At 45.1% G+C, this 17579-nt stretch overlaps 1 protein-coding gene across 1 annotated transcript in view; it reads left to right on the plus strand.

The window, feature by feature from the left end:
* The first annotated feature begins 4410 nt into the window (after nt 1-4410).
* Nucleotides 4411-17579, plus strand: part of CCDC14 (coiled-coil domain containing 14) — a 45445-nt gene continuing 32276 nt past the window's right edge. The window contains exons 1-5 of the mRNA XM_075556316.1: nt 4411-4566; nt 10982-11034; nt 11339-11411; nt 12375-12444; nt 12536-12664. Coding sequence (XP_075412431.1) covers nt 4537-4566; nt 10982-11034; nt 11339-11411; nt 12375-12444; nt 12536-12664 — 355 coding nt within the window. The 5' untranslated portion in view covers nt 4411-4536. The remainder of the gene's footprint in view (nt 4567-10981; nt 11035-11338; nt 11412-12374; nt 12445-12535; nt 12665-17579) is intronic.

The following is a 17579-nucleotide window of genomic DNA, read 5'->3' on the forward strand; positions in this document are numbered from 1 at the left end:
CATGTATATGTATGAACTGTGATAAGAATTGTATGAGCCCCTAATAAATTGTTAAAATTAAAAAAAAACATCATGTTTCATGTCACTGATTGCAATCTTCATTATATAATATTACTTAACCTACTTCCTCCCTCTGTTCACTGTTTACATTCCTACTTTTTCTTTTCTGAACTCTGTAGTTGCATAAATGCTGCCCTTTCTAGCGCAATGGGAGTGTAGGGAGTGTGCACCTCTCGGGGGTGGTGTTCCCCTCAGGAGCTGACTTGTTGGGCAGAAAGTTGAGTCACAGAAGTGAGTTCGGTTCCAGACCTGCCGGATAACCAGGGCCTATAGTTTCTATCTGACCAGTCAGCCTAGTCTTTGTGGTGATTTTCAGTTTTGTTTTTTTCTTTCACTGTATCCAGGTCATTCTAAGATGATCCTTTTCAGAAGGGTTGGTAGTGGTAGCTGGTTACCATCCAGTTCTTTTGTCTGCATGGTTATGGAAGTTTATGCTCGTGGTCCATTAGTTCATTGGCATAATTGCTTCCATGTGTCTTCATTCTTCCTTCCTTGCGATAGGGAGGGAGAAATAGTTGCACCTTAGAAGATTGCACAGGAGCTTTTAAGACCATCTCACTGTTCAACAAAAGATTGAGAAGATTGTCTTTGTGGCCAATGGCATAACATTGGTGCCCCCTGAGACTTTGGTCCTGAGACCCCAGGCCCTATGACTTATTTCCTCAAGGCCCTATATAAGAAATTTCCATAACTTTCCCCCCCTATATGCTCTATAGTTGTTGGTAGGTGCCATTGAGTCTGCTCTGACCCATGGCGACCTCATGCACAGCAGAACGAAACACCACATGGTCCTGCGCCATCCTCACAGGTGTTCCGCCTGAGCCCATTGATGCAGCCACTGTGCCAATCCATCTGGTTGAGGGCCTTCCTCTTTCACTTTACCAAACATGATGTTCTTCTCCGGGGACTGGTCTCTCCTGACAGTATCTTCCAAGTATATAAATCAGTGTCTTGCGCCTAAGGAGCACTCTGCAGTTAATTCTTCCAACATAGATCGATTTGTCCTTTTAGCCGTCCAAGGTACTTTCAATATTCTTCTCCAGCACCGGTGCATCAATTCTTCTACAGTCTCCTTTACTCACTGTCCAACTTTCACATGCACATGATGGAATGGTGACTACCATAGCTTGGGTTAGGTGTTCTGTTGTCCGTGTTATGAAATGTTCCCCAAATTCATCATTGCTCTTTAATGCTACATAGTAGTCAAGTGTTTGTGTGTTTACCCATTCCATGTGAGGTTGAGTTTTCTAGAGAAATAAGTCCAATCACACACACACACACACACACACACACACACACACACACACACACACACACACACTGGTCTTTAATACTCTAAAGAGATCTTATACAGCAGATTTGCCTGTTGTAACTCATCTTTGATCTCCTGGCAGCTGCTTCCATGAGCATTGATTGTGGCTCTAAGTAAGACAAAATCCTTGACAATGTCAACCTTTTCTCCATTCACCACGATGTTAACTATTGGTCTAGTGGTGAGGATTTGGGTCTTCTTTACATTGATTTCCATCCTCGATCGTCATCAGCAAGTGTTTCATTTCCTCCTTGCTTTCAGCAAACAGAAGAAATTTCTTTCTTGGAACAAATCAAGAAATATTTGAGCATAGAGCATATTCAGGTTGGGTCAAGGGAGAGGTCAACTGACCAAGCGCCCTATTACACACCATGGTTCAATCCACCGTCATCAAGTTGCCTATCCTCTGTCTGGTAGGGAAGCTGTTCAAGGCCCTCCTCTGGGGCAGGTGGGGATCTGCCAGTTGACGTCTCACTTAGATGGCTGCTTGTGTGAAGATGCCAGACACGATTCCAAATGAGAGCCAGGCAACCGCCCGCTTTCTTCACTCCACTTGCTGCAGCACTGAAGTGATCTCTTTGTGAAGGCGAGGATCGAGCAGGGCCATGTTATAAGAACTAACAGGAACATGATGTTTCACGAGTATTTATTAGAACACTGATTTGCTCTGTAAACTTTCACCCAAGTCACAATACATGTTTTTGTTTTGTTTTTTAAAGAAATAACCATGCAACAACAACTAGAAATCCAGGGGGCAAGTGGGATAAGTGATGTTACATTGTGGGGAACTGCACTCAATAGAGAGGAAATAAAATCTGTATGAACTGTTGAATGTAAAGCTGATGAACTGCCCTGTAAACCTTAGGCAATTCACAACAAAAAGGTTTATCTATCTCTATCTAGCTTTTTATTACATATGTATCTATGAGTGGAAGAAAGTGGTAGAAAGACAGGGCTTTCTGCTCCCCAAATAGTTATAGTCTCAGAAACCTACAGGGTTTCTGTCCCTTCCAACTGTGCTGGGTTCCTTCCATGCCTAACCCGGACTCTCTGTTTCTGGGCAGTGATTGGTTTAACAGTAACACAACAAATAAAAGTTTCTTCCCAAATGAGACTATACTCACAGACATAAAACCTGCACCAAATCCATTAGCATGGAGCCACATCCCACGCGTATCCAAGGCTGCAAATCTTCATAGAAGTGGACTTACACATCTTTCTCCCTTGGTGAGTTCAGAACACAGACAGTTCAGTTGGCCATTGAGCGCTTAACCACTGCACCATCTCAGGGTTTTTAGTCAGCCATATGAGTTAGGGTTTTCAATACCTATGTTTGGGAGGCACAATCTAATCCATACCAAATGGTGATCTATAGGTGGCAGGACTATGGGTGCTTTTTTCCTTTCTGCTTATCTATAGTTTCGAGTACAGTATATTTTCTATTCCTGTCAGAGTTACAGTCTCTGAAACTCTGAACAGGGACAGTTGTACCCTGACCTATAGGGTAGCTATGAGCCAGAATTGATGGCACTGGGTAATCTATATTTTTCTAAAGCAAGCATATATTAAAATCAACATGTCTTAAAATCAGTTTAAGAAAGACAAGCATGGAACCGATTATACGGATCTACAAATAACCTCCTCCCTGGAGGATGGACAACAGAAAAGTGGGTGAAGGGAAACGTCGGGCAGTGTAAGACATGATAAAATAATAATTTATAAATTATCAAGAGTTCATGAGAGAGGAGGGAATGGGGAGGGAGGAGGGAATGGGGAGGGAGGGGAAAAATAAGCTGACACCAAGTGCTCAAGTGGAATGCAAATATTTTGAGAATGATGAGGGCAACGAATGTACAAATGTGCTTGACACAAGGGATGCATGTATGGATTATGATAAGAGTTGTACGAGCCCCCAATAAAATGATTTAAATTAAAAAAAAAGTTAAGCAGGGAAAAAAGAAAAAAAAAAAAGACAAGCATCGAATCCCAGAAGTTAAAAATTGTAATAGAAGAGGAATAGGGAAAGCCAAGGACTAAAAATGTTCAATCCAAAACTAGTGACCAATCACCCACTTTCCCCAAATTGTTCACTATGGACGTGTAATATATTGCTAGGAAGATCTTAATTCCTGATTTTGATATTAATTGCAAGGGGGACTTTTGCAAGGTAAGTCATTTTCCCATTTAAAAAGATAAAGTGAAATCAATTGGGCTCACTTTACATTTCTTCTTAACATGATTGAAGAGATTAATAAAAAAATCAATGCCTTGAAACCTAACGACTAATCTCTATTAAAAGTCGTGGAGCATGTCAACGTAAGAACAATGTGTCATTCTTTATTAGCAGTAATTACCTCTAATGAAAGAGTTGACAGCTATGCATGGAAGTAAAAACCGAAATCTCAACTAATGAGCACTGAGATCAATGCCCCGGTGAATAATTTTGAAACTGACCCGAGAATTAACCCAAGGATAACAATCCGATCCTGGAAGTCGATTTTCATGGACTATTCCGAACAAAATCATTCAAACAGGCACACAAAACTCAGAACAATCAACCAAAGAGCCCACACCCAAGAGGTGAGCGCCAGCGCCAATTCTTCCTAAAACCTCTCCGCTTCGTTCTCCGCCGTGGCGTGTCCGCCAGCCCCGCTTCCACGAGCCCATGGAGGGCAGCAGTTGGTCCGCAGCAGCGCTCCGAAAGCCCGCTGTCCAGCCTTCAGCCGGGGCGCTCCGCAGGCCGGACACTGGCTTCTGGCCCCGCCCCGCGTCCTCTCGCCCCGCCCCGCGTCCTCTCGCCCCGCCCTGCGTCCTCTCGCCCCGCCCCCGTGTCCTCTCGCCACGCCCCTCCCCCAGTACCACTCGCCCCGCCCCCTCTCCCCGTTCCACTCGCCACGCCCCCCTCCGCCCCGTTCCTCCGAGCGCCAGCGGCCAGCGCGTAGGTAACTCGCTTAGGTGCCGAGAGGATCCTAGTGCGCACGCCCAGCGCGGCCGGGCTAAGCCGAGAAAGGCCGGCGACCATGAGGCGCGGCGTTCGGCGGGCTCCTTCCCGGAAACGGAAGCTCGGGGGGCGGGCCGAGGGGGACCCGGAGCCCGAGGCGGTTAATTCCTTTTCCCGTGCGGCTCTGCGTCCCTCGGTGCGGGCTGCTCTGCGTCTGCGAGCGATGGTCAGGTCCGGAGCCCGGCCGGGCCAGGTGAGGGCTGTGGCCCCGAGGAGGCCCCGAGGGGGTGGAGAGGGACCGAGGTGGTTGTCGGACCGGGAGAAGAGTGAAAGCCCGCTGGAAAAATACCACGACAGAGACGCGGGATTAAAACTGCCTGGGACAGGGCGGGGGCGGGGCCACACGTCTCCCTTCCTAACACGGCCGCGCTGCCCAGAGGTGGCCAGTGCTCACTTACGTAGGCGGTGGTGGGCCTCCGGAGTGGGAGCTTTGGCCTTAGCTCTGGGGTCGAGTCCCTGCCGCTGGTCGGACTGTCGCTTGCGTCCGCAGCACACTGTTGCATCCGGTCCAGGTTCTCAGCTGCACTTCGTGCTGGTAGCACCTGCCACTCCTGCTGGGGTTTGACTCGTAAGGAAAAATAATGTTGATCCCCATGGGCCTTTAACCTTAACCCTCTCAAAAAGCACCCTTCCCGCTGAAGCTAAGCGGTTCTCTTGTTTAAAGTCCAGCGTGAGACCCATCGACCTGTTATTGATATTTTATTGTATTTCCTAGGGTCGAAATCACCTTGAAGGCAGTGGGTTTACTTTTCAGGTGAAGTTTTGCAGAGAAAATTAGTTTACCATCTAACAATTTTTATTCAGATCCCCCGACGCCACAATATCCGCAGCGAGTCAGCGTTCTTACTTCCATTCTGTTTCTTTTCTTTCCATTGATCTCGTCTCCTTTCTTTGCTTTCTCATCGTTGACTTTGGTCTAATGTAGTCGATGGCTTAAGGGGGGGGCATCAGGGGGGTGTTGTTTTATCGTGGTGACCTCCAGGAGCAACTAAGTGCCAAGTTCAGGCTAGAGAGTGGCCCGGAAGGTGTGGTGCTCAGAGCCTCTAGTTCAAGACTGAACCCCAGGGGGTTGGACTTTCAGTATAACTCTTACTGTAGTCCTTGCTTTTTTTCCCCCTGCCAACCTCTGTTCCAGAGCCATTCTGTGTTCTCTAACCATTGGTCCCGGGGAGCCGGGCATGGACTGGGCTTTTTGGGTTTCACATCTTTCCACATCCTACTTTTTTCCTCTGCCCGATGCCCTCCTGCGCCGGAGGTTCATCCTCCGGCCTTCATCCAGCAGCATCTCTAGAACTGTCTTCTCTGCACGCACACCACCCTGACCACTTTTCAGGGTTGAGGGTGCGAGTATTTCTTCCCTTAGACCCCTTAAACTTCATCTTTATTGCTCCTGAAAGCTCCTGGTCGTGGCTGAGTCCTTGCCTGCAAACGAGAAGGTGGGTGCTTTGGCAACCACAGTTGCTCTGCAGGGGGAAGATGTAGATGTGGTACCCTGTTTCAGTAAAGACTGAGAGCCTTGGCAACCCAGAGGACAGTTCTATTCAGTCCTTGAAGGGCTGCTAGGAGCCAGGATGGATGACGCAATGGCCGTGGGGTTAGGTGTTTGTTTCTGCACCCAGACGGCGCTGTTAGTAAAATTTCAGACTCTCCTTACTGCTTCTAATCACTTTTTTCATCGCTGCATCCTCCATTTATCAGCTCATCTGTCGTCACCATGAATATGAGGCTTCCATTTTTTTTGAAGACCTGACTCAAGATAACTTACTTCCCAATATTTCCAGAGCACTCTCACCCATTTGGATCAGCTCTTTCTTTCATATTCAGTGTATGTGGAAGAGGTGCACTCAGCGAGTATGAAAAAAAATGTTTTTTATAGCTATCCACAGGATAAAATGAACATTTCTGCCACCACGGTCTCAGTGACAGTAAACAAAGTTCTTTTACCTGTAAAATTAGAGGTCAAAGGACTTGCCTCAAAGACTTGGAAAGAATCAACAAGAGAGCCTGGTAAACTATCTTTCACGTACTTGTGCAGTAAAACTCAGGTCCTTTAAGAATACAAAGCTTGCTCCTCACCCTAACAATAGTTAGTCATGCTGTTAGTTGCTGTGGAGTCAGCTCTGACTCAGGAGTGATCCCGTTTACAACAGAACAGAATGGTGCCTTGTCCTGGGCCATCTTCACAAACATCCGTGCGTCTGTTGAAGTCCAGGTTTTGTAGCAAACGCTAACTGCTCCAAGAGAGAAAGATGAGGCTGGCTGCTCCCATCAAGATTTATAGTCTACTCTGTTTGACCACTGCGAGTCCAAGTTGACATGATGGCAGGCAGCTTGGGGCATATTTTGAGTGTCTTCCAACGCAGAGGGCCCATCTTCTAGCCCTACTACCGGACAGTATGTTCTCGTGACCCATCGTTTTCATTGGCTAAATGTTGGCAGTAGATTGCCGGGCCTTCTTCCTAGCACAACCAATGGACAGTTGATGGAAAAGCAATAATAGGGAGATGATGCTGTTCTAAGTGCTCTTACATATTACAGTTTATTTAATCTCCTAATAGTGATTTTTTAATCATTTTATTGGAGGCTCGTACAATTCTTATCACAATCCATACATACATCCATTGTGTCAAGAACTCCTAATAGTGTTTTAATACTATGATCACCTCTGTTTCACAGGTGACATTAGGAGATGGAAAAGTCAAGGGACTTCTTTGTGGTTACACAGCTGATTAGTAGAGACAGGACCAGACCCAAACTGCTAATAATTTTTTACCAAATCATTTTAATTTTAAACCTGAAAAGCTAGTTTTAGTATATAGAAGGGTTTACGCTAGGGTTTTTAAAACGATTATGAAAAGTAAGAAGCATACCAATTGTACATTTTATTCTATTTACAGAAATGCGCACCCATTAGAATATTTTAAAGTTTATCTTCATGTGGGAAGTATCTGCCATGGGCATTATGACAATGAAATGTGCTTATGGTAAAGGTGGGCAGCTCCAGCAGCCAAGAGCACACACACTGAGTCTCCCATCTTGGTTTCTAAATCCCATTCTCCATCAAAAGGTAAAATAACCAAATCCAGGGCTAGAGCAGGGGAATTAGAAAACGAGGAAGAACCCACTCAAAGCGTGATGGAGATATCAAATGACACAGTGACACAGAGGAGTCAGCCTGAAGGGATCCCTACTAACCTAATCTGTGACTACTTGAGCAAAATAAATAATGCTTCTATTGAGTGAAATAGGATTTAATGAATTCATATTGATGTAAATAAATGAACGGAAAAGGAACAGTGCTTTGTGAAGTTGAATATCAACTAATGTAGTAAGAATGACAGTAGACAGTGACCTTTGGAATAACATCCTAATTTATTTAGGCAAGAATCAGCAATGGATGTTAAAACTCCTAGATCAAGCTTTATGAAGAACAGCATATCTCTATAGTTTCATAGGATCGGTCTACAAAATACGTAAAATCACAATGGGCAAAAGTAACGTTGCCATGGGAAAGTCTGGTAAACAGCATCTTAAGTGAATCAGAGTTTACTTCACCAGTAATCATCTCATGTGCTTGCTTGTATTGTATTGCCAAGGACACAACATCTCTTCTGTGGTCTTCATGTTGAAAATGAATAACCTGAATCTGATCATGAAGAAACATCAAATATCTAACTGTCCCGAGGGGCAGTCTACAAAACAATTACACTGACCGCTCTTCACATGTCAAGACTTCAAACGTCAAAGAATGCAACATGCGATAGCCAGAATATTTTTAAATAGAAAGTAGTATGGGCAATAAATTTGAATAATCTGGAGATTATAGGACAATGATAGTTCCTGCTTTTGGAAGTTACACTGTGACTTTATAAGAGGTTGTCCTTGTTTTTAGGAAATATTTATTGAAGGATTTATGTCTGCAACTTAAACTTAAATGCTAAAGATAAAAATACATATGTGTGTGTGTGTATATACATATATATGTATGTGTGTGTATATATATATATATAGAGAGAGAGAGAGAGAGAGAGCGCCCTCCTGATGCCGTGGGTTAGGTGTTGAACTGCTAACGGCAAGCTCTGCAGTCAGATCCACCAGCCACTCCCCTGAGAAAGGTAAAGGCTGCCTGCTCCCTTCTGGATTTATAGACTTGGAAGCCTTTTATAGGCTATGAATCAGAATTGATGGCAGTAAGTTTGGTTTTGTTATACGTATATACGTATATGGAGAAGAAATGGCAGATGCAGTAAAATGTCATCAATGATGTCATAGAGGTTAAGAGCACATAGGACTTCTCAGTAGTAGTATTTCAAAAGTAAGAAAAACGAAGGGAACATAATACTATAGCAGGTACTGTTTCAGGGTGCTTTTATCTTGTGTCATTGGTTTTTGTGGATTTTCTATAAAAGTAGCCTTTTTAATATTTTTTGGAGAAATGCCATGTATAATCAGAAATTACACTATGCAGTTATTTTAGCCTGCAAATGGGGCTTCAAAAAACTAGCAACATGATTTTTCCACAGATGTTGAAAGCCTCTCCTATTTTTTTTGTTTGTTTTCCCCTTTTGAAGATAATCCTTTGTGGCTGGTTGGGGACTTGGTCCAGGCTATAGCAAATACCATGGTTTGGAATTGTCTGGTTCCACCAAAGTACCGACATAACTGTGTCATACTAAAGGGAAGCCCCGAGGAGTGTGATCCAGACGCAGGTGGAGCTGCGTGACCCAGGGGGTCTTATGTCCCGTGATGGTGATGCTTACTGTGACGTCACGACTCTCTGGTATAGTCCACAGTATCTCAACGAGTTTTCTATAGTTAATTATCTTTCATGCATTCTCTGTAGCATTTTAAGGAGGAGTACATTTCTTGTACTTAAGCAAATCATAGAATATTATATAACTCAAGAGTGTTTGACAGTTATTGCTCAAAGCACTCTGAGTGATACAAACATGCCAAGAAATATGATAAACAAAACTGCCAATCATGATTCTTTCAGGACAGTAGGACAAAAAAGGTGAATTAGGGGCTTTAACGTACATCCCTTTGAAGTTTCATTTTGCATAGAGATACATTTATTTGGCTTAAAGCTATTAAGATATGAATATCTAACTCTGAAAAGTTTCCTCTCGTTCTTTTCACCCTGTCTCTCCCCCTACAAAAAGTTGCTGTTCCATTGATTCCTCCCCATTAGGACGCCGGGTATGTGGCAGTAGAACCAGGCTGTGCTCTCTCGGATAGAGATCACAGGCCTCCTGCTGAGGCGCCAGGGGTGGATTTGATCCACAGATCTCCCAGTCAGTAGTTGAGTGCGCACAACCATGCATCACCAAAAACTCAGTGTCCCTCCCTACAAGTAACTTTGCCTCTTTCTTTGGTAACTCGCAGAAAATATGGATACCTTCAGGCGCAAATACATATTTGTTTCACCTTTTTTTCCTATGTAAAAGTTAGCCCACTTGACAACTGGACATCCCCTTACAGAAGGGTCTCGGAAAGGAGACGAGCCAGTCAGGGTGCAGTGTTGCAATTTTGAAACATACAACTTTCCTCTAGTTCTTTAATGCTTCCCCCCTCCCCCCCACTATCATGATCCCAGTTCTACCTTACAAATCCGGCTGGACCAGAGGATATACACTGGTACAGATAAGAACTAGAAACACAGGGAATCCAGGACAGATGACCCCTCAGGACCAGTAGTGTGAGAGTGGCGATACCAGGAGGGTGGAGAGACGGGGGGGGGGGGGGGTTAGAAAGGGGAACCAATTACAAGGATCTACATATAACCCCTTCCCTGGGGGACAGACAGTGTAAGACATGACAAAATAATAATTTATAAATTATCAAGGGTTCATGAGGGAGGGAGGAAGAAAATATGAGGAGCTGATACCAAGGACTCAAGTAGAAAGCAAATGTTTTTAGAATGATGGAGGCAACAAATGTACAAATGTGCTTGACACGATGGATGGATGGATTGTGATCAGAGTTGTATGAGCCCCCAATAAAATGATTTAAAAAGGGAAAAAAGGTAGCCTACTTCTGTTACTTTTAAAAGAGATTTTTTTAAAAAAAAACTACCATAGGAGCTTAAAAAGAAAGATTGCGAGACTGAGATGTGGACCAAGAGGAATAGTAGTTCCCATGTGCAGGGCTTGTCGGTCTGAGGACCCTGGATAAATGGAATGAAAGCTATCAACTCTGGCCTGTGCATTAATAACCGGTAATTTTGAAGAAGTTAGGGACCGTGGAATACGTGTCATTCAAACTTCCTGGAGTAGTCCTTGGTGTAAATACTGCCCTTTAATCTTCAGCTTGAATAGAAGAGGAGCACAGATACGTGTTGTGTGCCTGTCACTTTATAAAGACCAAGTAGCTTTATTCTGAGTGCACGTGTCGTGCTGGATTTTGAGGTTGTATTGCAGTGGGCGCAAATCTAGCAGCCATCGTGAGGCTGCAGGTCTGGGCAGTGGTTCTGCCGTGGCCTGGGTTACTGTGGTTAGCGCCAGCCCATCAGCGTGACACATGGAAGCTACGGGTAGCATTGTGTCAGGACAGCTTGTCGCAAATGAAAACATCTGTGTATTTACTGTAGTGTATATGTCATGTCACAGGTATTACCTTCAGGAAGACACACTGCACCTGCTAAATTAAATGGAAAGAAAGGGTAAGTGCTCAGATAATGTTGGCAACTTAAGGAACCGCTGGAGACATTTTGGGTCTTTGGGCTGGACTGTGTTTTGCCAGAAAATAGCATGGACTGCTGCCTCTCCGACTTTGGAGAGGAACCTGTCACATCTACCCAGGTGAAGCAGGTGTTACACCTGTTTAGGTGTAACAGTCTCCACAATCTTTATGTAAATTTATTCTTGTCCAACCTTTGCTGGGAAGCAAATAACTACTGACTAATAGATTTTGGAACGAAATAAATTTTAGATGTTTGTAAGAATATTAACCAACTTTTCTTTTAGGTCCCAATTAAGAAAGGTGTCACGTTTTAATGCAGATTCTGGTAATCTTGTTCTTTCGGATTCGGAGAGTCAGGTAAGAATGAAAACGTAATAGGTAAGATGCCCCTTGTTCTGAGATATCTAAGTGAAAGCTGTGAAGTGGGAATAAAATGGGAAAGTCAAGTATTCCCTGGCTTAAGGCAGAGAGTAGTGGTAGTGGTAGAGTTTGTGAATTCCATATGGAAGACCTAGGTTTGGTTCCCGGCCAGTGCGTCTGGAACACAGCTGCTGCTTGTCTGTCAGTGGTGGGCGGAGTGTGGCTCTGTTGCTAAGCAAGTTTGAACAAAGCTTCCTGTGTTAGGCCGGGTTGACTAGAGAAACAGATCCAGTGGCACTCATATATGTAAGAAAGAGCTTTATTTCAAGAAGTAATTATATAAAGAAAAATCCCTGCCCAGTCCAACTCCAGTCCATAAGTCCCTCTTCAAAGCCATATGCAATGATGCAGAATGCAGGAAGACTGCAGGTTGGTGGGTGCAGAGTTGTGTGGCTCCAGTGGGGGTGGACGCATCGCAGGACTCTGGCACCACTCAGTCAGCCAGCAGAAAGTTGAAGGCAGAGAAAGGTGAAGAGGTTCCCAGGAAAAAGCCACAGCCACAAGGAGTCACCATCAGGCTGTGACCTGACTGACGGGTTGAATGCCACCAGTGCATATGCATACACACACACACACACACACACACGTCTTCAAGTTGACATGAAATAAGGTAGCACTACAGTACCCAACCAACGCAGACGAGAAAGAAAGGCCTAGCAGTCTTGTTCCAAAAACCCTGTGGATAAAACGTTGCCTGAGCCCATTGCGCGTGGGGCTGCCGTTCCTCAGGGCCAGCTTGAGCCCCGTGAACCAGGGACTATGAGGGCTTGTTGCTCTAAAACAAGTTTTCTAACAATCATCGCTTCTGCATGAGGACACTTGAAAGCGGTGTCAGTTGTTTGCTGTGTGTGTTTTCCTACACTGGAGTTGTCTGTCTTCTACATGATGTTCTCATTACAGGTGGAAACCGTGCAGGGGCTGGATGGCTGTGCTTCTTTACTGCGGGATATTTTAAGAAATGAAGATTCAGGTGTTATCTTCTTAACGTTTCTTTGTTGATTTCCTTTTCTCAATTAAGATGGCCTTTTAATTCTAATGGTTTTCGTATTAATTGTAAATAGGTTCAGAAGCAGCACGTTTAAAAAATAGATGCAAATTCCATCCCAGAACTACAGAGGGCCAAAGATATGGATCTAAAAAGAGAGGACCTGGAAAACACACAGTTGTGTCTGCTGTGTGGAAAGATATTTGTAAGCATTTTGTCCTTATTCATTGAAATATGGTCTGTAGTGTAATCTCGGGGTGGATGAATTACCAGGCTTAGGCGCTTGCCTTTCAGGTTAGCAACGCCCGGCTATTTGGTGTGAGTGCTGGGCTTGCTTTCCAGCGAGCTTGCCACCGCGGAGCACTTTCTTTATTCGTAGTTGTCACGCTCCGCAGAAAATAGGAAGGAAACTAAGCCTCAGGAAGGATTCACACGCGGATTGAAATTTAGGAGGTAAACTCTAGATTTAGGTAAACTTAATTTCGGGAGTCTTTAGGAGGTCAAGAGAGGAAGACCTTCAGCAAGCTGGATTGACACAGGCTGTGCCTGGACAGGCTTGCACTGAGGAACCACTGGTGCCTCGCTCTGTTGCACATGGGGCGGGAGGAGTTGGGGTCGACTCAGTGTCACTTAGCAGCAGTTGTTTAGTACTCTCTGGTCGTTATGTTTTTAAGTGTTCACAAATTTGTGTTTTCAGGTGTATACTTAGAGATGCTTATTGTTTTAAAATTATTTTATATGTTTATATCCTTATTAGTTTTCCACTTGCTGAACTCCAAAGTATACAAAGACCCTAAGAAGGGAATATCCCAAGTTGGATAGATTAGTAGGGAAAGGGGACCTGCCATTGCTTGACGGGGTATGGCCAAGGGGAATTGCAGAGAGTGATTTGTGTTGACTTCATTAAGTGCATAACTTCAGCAAACGCATTTAGGAGAAGTGCGTTTTGATGCTTTCTACTGGGGAAACCTAGAGAATGGAGATGAAAAATCCTGGATTGGGAATTCAGCTGGAGCAGAGTGGGACTCGCTGCTGCCACAGTTCGAGTGGGGCAGAAATGTCAGCACAGGAGGGCATGCTCCGGTTCAGAAAGTCAGCCAAGGCCGTAGGTAAAGATGCTGAGAGAAAGAGGGTAGAACATCCAAGGGAATAGATGGTGATGTTCTGGGTCATAGGTTCTCAAATTTATTTGGCCTACTGCCCCCTTTTCTGGAAGGAAAAATTACTGAGTGCTCCCTGGCAGTGAAAACGGTTGTACTATATGTAACCCACAATCCAGGACGTATCCTTTCCGGAACCCAGGATCAAATGTCGGCATCACTTTTGCAGACCCCTCTGTGTCTTCTCCTCACCCCCTAGGGGGCGGTGTTGCCCGCTTGGGGAAGCACAGCTCTCGGTGGTCCCGAGTTAGAGGCAAAGGCAGGGAAAGCCAGTTACCCCAGGCCTCCCGAATTCCACTGGGGGACCACTCGTATTTAGCCTCTACCTGCACCACATCAGGCTTTTGTACCAAACGTGTTGTTTTGGGAGCCTCCCTGTAGGACAGTGTAGAATGGCCCCTGAGACTTTCCAAGGCTGCCAAGGAGTGGCTTGTGGGTATGAACTGCCAGTCTTTCTGTTAGAGGCCATGTCCTTATCCTCAGTGCCACCAGGCCTTCACCAGGAGGCTTGAAATACAGCTAGTGTAGCAGAGGAGCTGGATTTTAAATGTCCTTTAACTTTAATTAATTGAAATTTCAAAACTTATACTTCAGTTACTGGAAAACTTTTAAGTCAAGCTACTCTTTTACCCCTAGGGCTGGTGTCAGTCAAGGTGAGGCACGGCGACCCCTCGTAGGACTGACCTGTAGGGGTTTCAAGGCTGTGTCCTTTTGGGAACATCACCACCAGGCCTCTTCATCGGCGCCTCTGGGTGGATTTGAACTGCCAACAATTGACTAGTCGTGTGCCACTCCTTTTTAACTGTCCACTGTAGTGAGTAAATACACATCAAGAGTTCCTGATTAACATCAACATCCAGATTGAGATGTGTCCTAAGTGCTAAAAGGGTACACTGGGTTTAGAATGTTAAGTACTAGTCATGGAAGATATTTGAGTTTTCCTATTACTTGCATGCTGAAATGTTAAAAGCTTTCTGGTTGATTTAAGTAAAAAATGTTGTGAAAAGGGAGAAGAGGAGGCTCTCTGATCCTGTAAACATTTGCCGTCCTGAAAACTCTGAGGATCTCTTCTGCTGGGTCTCACAGAGTTGCCAGGAACTGGATTGAACTCTTTCAAAAGTCTTTTTAATAGATGAAAATTAGTCTTACATTTGTCTCTTTTACTCTTAATATGACTACTGGAAAGTTTTAAATTACTTGTATAGCTTGCATTACATTTCCATAGGAGATGGCTGGTTTAAATCAGGGGTCAGCAAACTGCAGCTGTTTATCTTGTGAGTGGCACTTATTTTGTGTACTTGCTATGTCGTTGCAGTTTTTTTGGTGACAGTCCCTCCTTATTTCCCACCTACTTATTGGAGCCTAGTGGCCAAAGAGCCCCGGTGGCATAGTAGGCTGTACATTCTGCTATTAGCCACCAGGTCAGTGGTGCAAGCCCACTAGTTGCTCTGTGGGGGAGCAACGAGGCTTTCTGTGCTGGGAGAGCGTGACAGCCCCAGATATCCCCAGGCGCAGTTCTGTTCTGCCCCAGAGGGTCAGGACAGTCCACGGAGGCTCCATCGCAGTGAGCCTTGTTTGGTTTGCACGCACAAAAGAAGGAATGGTGGCATGAACTCCTTGTTGCTCTAGTCCAGTGGTTCTCAACCTGTGGGTAGAGACCCCTCTCACAGGGGTCGCCCAATTCAAAACAGTAGCAAAATGACAGTGATGAAGTAGCAACGGAAATAATTTTATGGTTGGGGGTCACCACCACATGAGGAGCTGTGTGAAAGGGTTGTGGCGGTATTAGGAAGGCCAGGAACTATGGCAATCGGCTCTCTGTGTCAAGGCAGGTTCTTTCTTTCCCAGGGCATGCTTCCTCTCCCTTGGAGCTCTCATTTGGGATGTAAGTGGCTGACAGTAAGAGCCAGGGTACCAGCTTGTTGGACCCTGATGTAGCTGCTCATGCAAGTCAGCATGCCGCTCACAGGAAGCTGAAGGCAGCCTTCAGCTTAGGATCATTCTAGAAGGTTTCATTTGCAGCGGGACTCATACCTGCGGTGTGGATGGGTCCCGTGGAACTAAAAGGGGATTGTGGACTAGCCCGGTACTAGTAGCGGAGCATCCGTGCTTTTATCGTCCCCGGGGCTGAAGGGAGTAGAGAAGGGAGGTGTGGCTGGGAGCCAGACTGCCTGAAAGAGCAGTGAGCTGCTCTGCGGAGTCATTGCTAGCGTAGACCTCCTCAAAGAGCAGTGTCGGGACACAGCCAGCCAAGGTGGGCTCACAGGAAGGGATTTGGGAATGAGTACTCCTGCTTTCCCATAACTTGATATGCCAAGACTCTCACTCACTTGATCGGAGTGGCAGCCCTTTGATGTACATCAGGTTTGTTTTATTCTCTTTAAATACTAATGAATTACTGTATATACCCAGGTATAAGCCGAGTTTTCCAGCACATTTTTTTCTTGAAAGTCCCTTTATTTGCAGTGTTATCTATAATTTGTTAAGATACATATAGTCAAATGACTTTTCATAGTCAGTAAAATACAAGTAAACATCCTTCTGGTGTTCTGTGCTTTCAGCCAAGATGCAGCTAATCCATTACAGGCAATGATGGCTTTCATTCCGTGTCCTCTTCAGCACGTAGCTTGAAAATCTAGCAGTTTCCTATAAAAGGATTGCTGGGGACTTTCCAAGACATGCTCTCCTGCTTCCAGCACATTTTTTAAAATAAATCATTTTATTGGGGCTTATACAACTCTTATCACATTCCATACATACATCAATTGAGTAAAGCATCCTTATACATTTGTTGCCCTCATCATTCTCAAAATTCGCCTTCCACTTGGGTTCCTGGAATCAGCTCATTTTCCCTCTCCTTCTCTCCCCGCTCCCCCCTCCCTCATGAACGCTTAATAGTTTATAAATAATTATTTTATCTTATCTTACACTCCCCGGCGTCTCCCCTCACCCCCCTTCCCATTGCTCATCTCCCAGAGAGGAGGTTACACATAGATCCCCAAGATTGGTTCTCCCTTTCTGCACTCCCTCCCTCCCGGTGTCGCCACTCTCACCGCTGGTCCTGAGGGGTTCGTCCGTCCTAGATTCCCTGTGTTTCCAGATCCCTACTGCACCGCTGTGCATCCTCTGGTCTAACCAGGTCCGCAGGTAGAATTGGGGTCATGATAATTTGGGGGGGGGGGATCCAGCACATTTTTAATGCAGTTTTTGTGGTAAAATTAGGTGCCTCGGCTGATATTCTGGTCGGCTTATACTCAAGTGTGTATGGTAGTCTGTTACTATGTCATGGATGTTGGCAGGAGATATAAAGTTCTTGGGTTAGAGACAAAGGACCTGATTACTCCTGGTGTACAGCAAGCAGCATGTATGTATGTCAACGTATTCATGTTGGATTCCCCTCCTCTGCCCCTATGGTTGTAACGGGGCCACAGGGAGGCTGCGCATGGGATGGAGTTTGACTTATAGCTGAGGAACAATGAGCATAGGGAATCCATTGCTTTTGTTAAAATTGCGTTTGGGGGAAGGTTTTTCACAGCAGTGCTGGTTCCCATGCAGCAGTTTCTGCACAGCTGTTCATCGGCACTGGTTACACTCTTCACACTGCATGGGCAGGCTCACCGTGGCTTTTCTGCTTGTTCCTGTTTTGTTCATCGAATTCCTGTCCCCTTAGAGTCTCCTCTCTGTTTTAGGGTCATTGTTGACCATTTGGTCTCATGTGGATGGTTTTTGAAAGGAGCACAATATTCCTGGGTGGTACTCCTGATTTTGTTAGCCAGTCTGCTATTTAGCTAAAAGATGACTGCAGGCTGGTTTTGGTTCAAGGCAAAAGAATATCTCAAGACAGTGGTCTTGGGGCGAGTCCTCCAGTCCCAACCAATCTAGTAAGCCTGGCTTTTTCAAGAACTTGAGGTTCTGCCCCACATTGTAGCCCTGATGGGAACAGCTGGGAGTGGTGGCTCA

Source organism: Tenrec ecaudatus, chromosome 8 (genome assembly GCF_050624435.1).
Source record: "Tenrec ecaudatus isolate mTenEca1 chromosome 8, mTenEca1.hap1, whole genome shotgun sequence".
Lineage (NCBI taxonomy): Eukaryota > Metazoa > Chordata > Mammalia > Afrosoricida > Tenrecidae > Tenrec > Tenrec ecaudatus.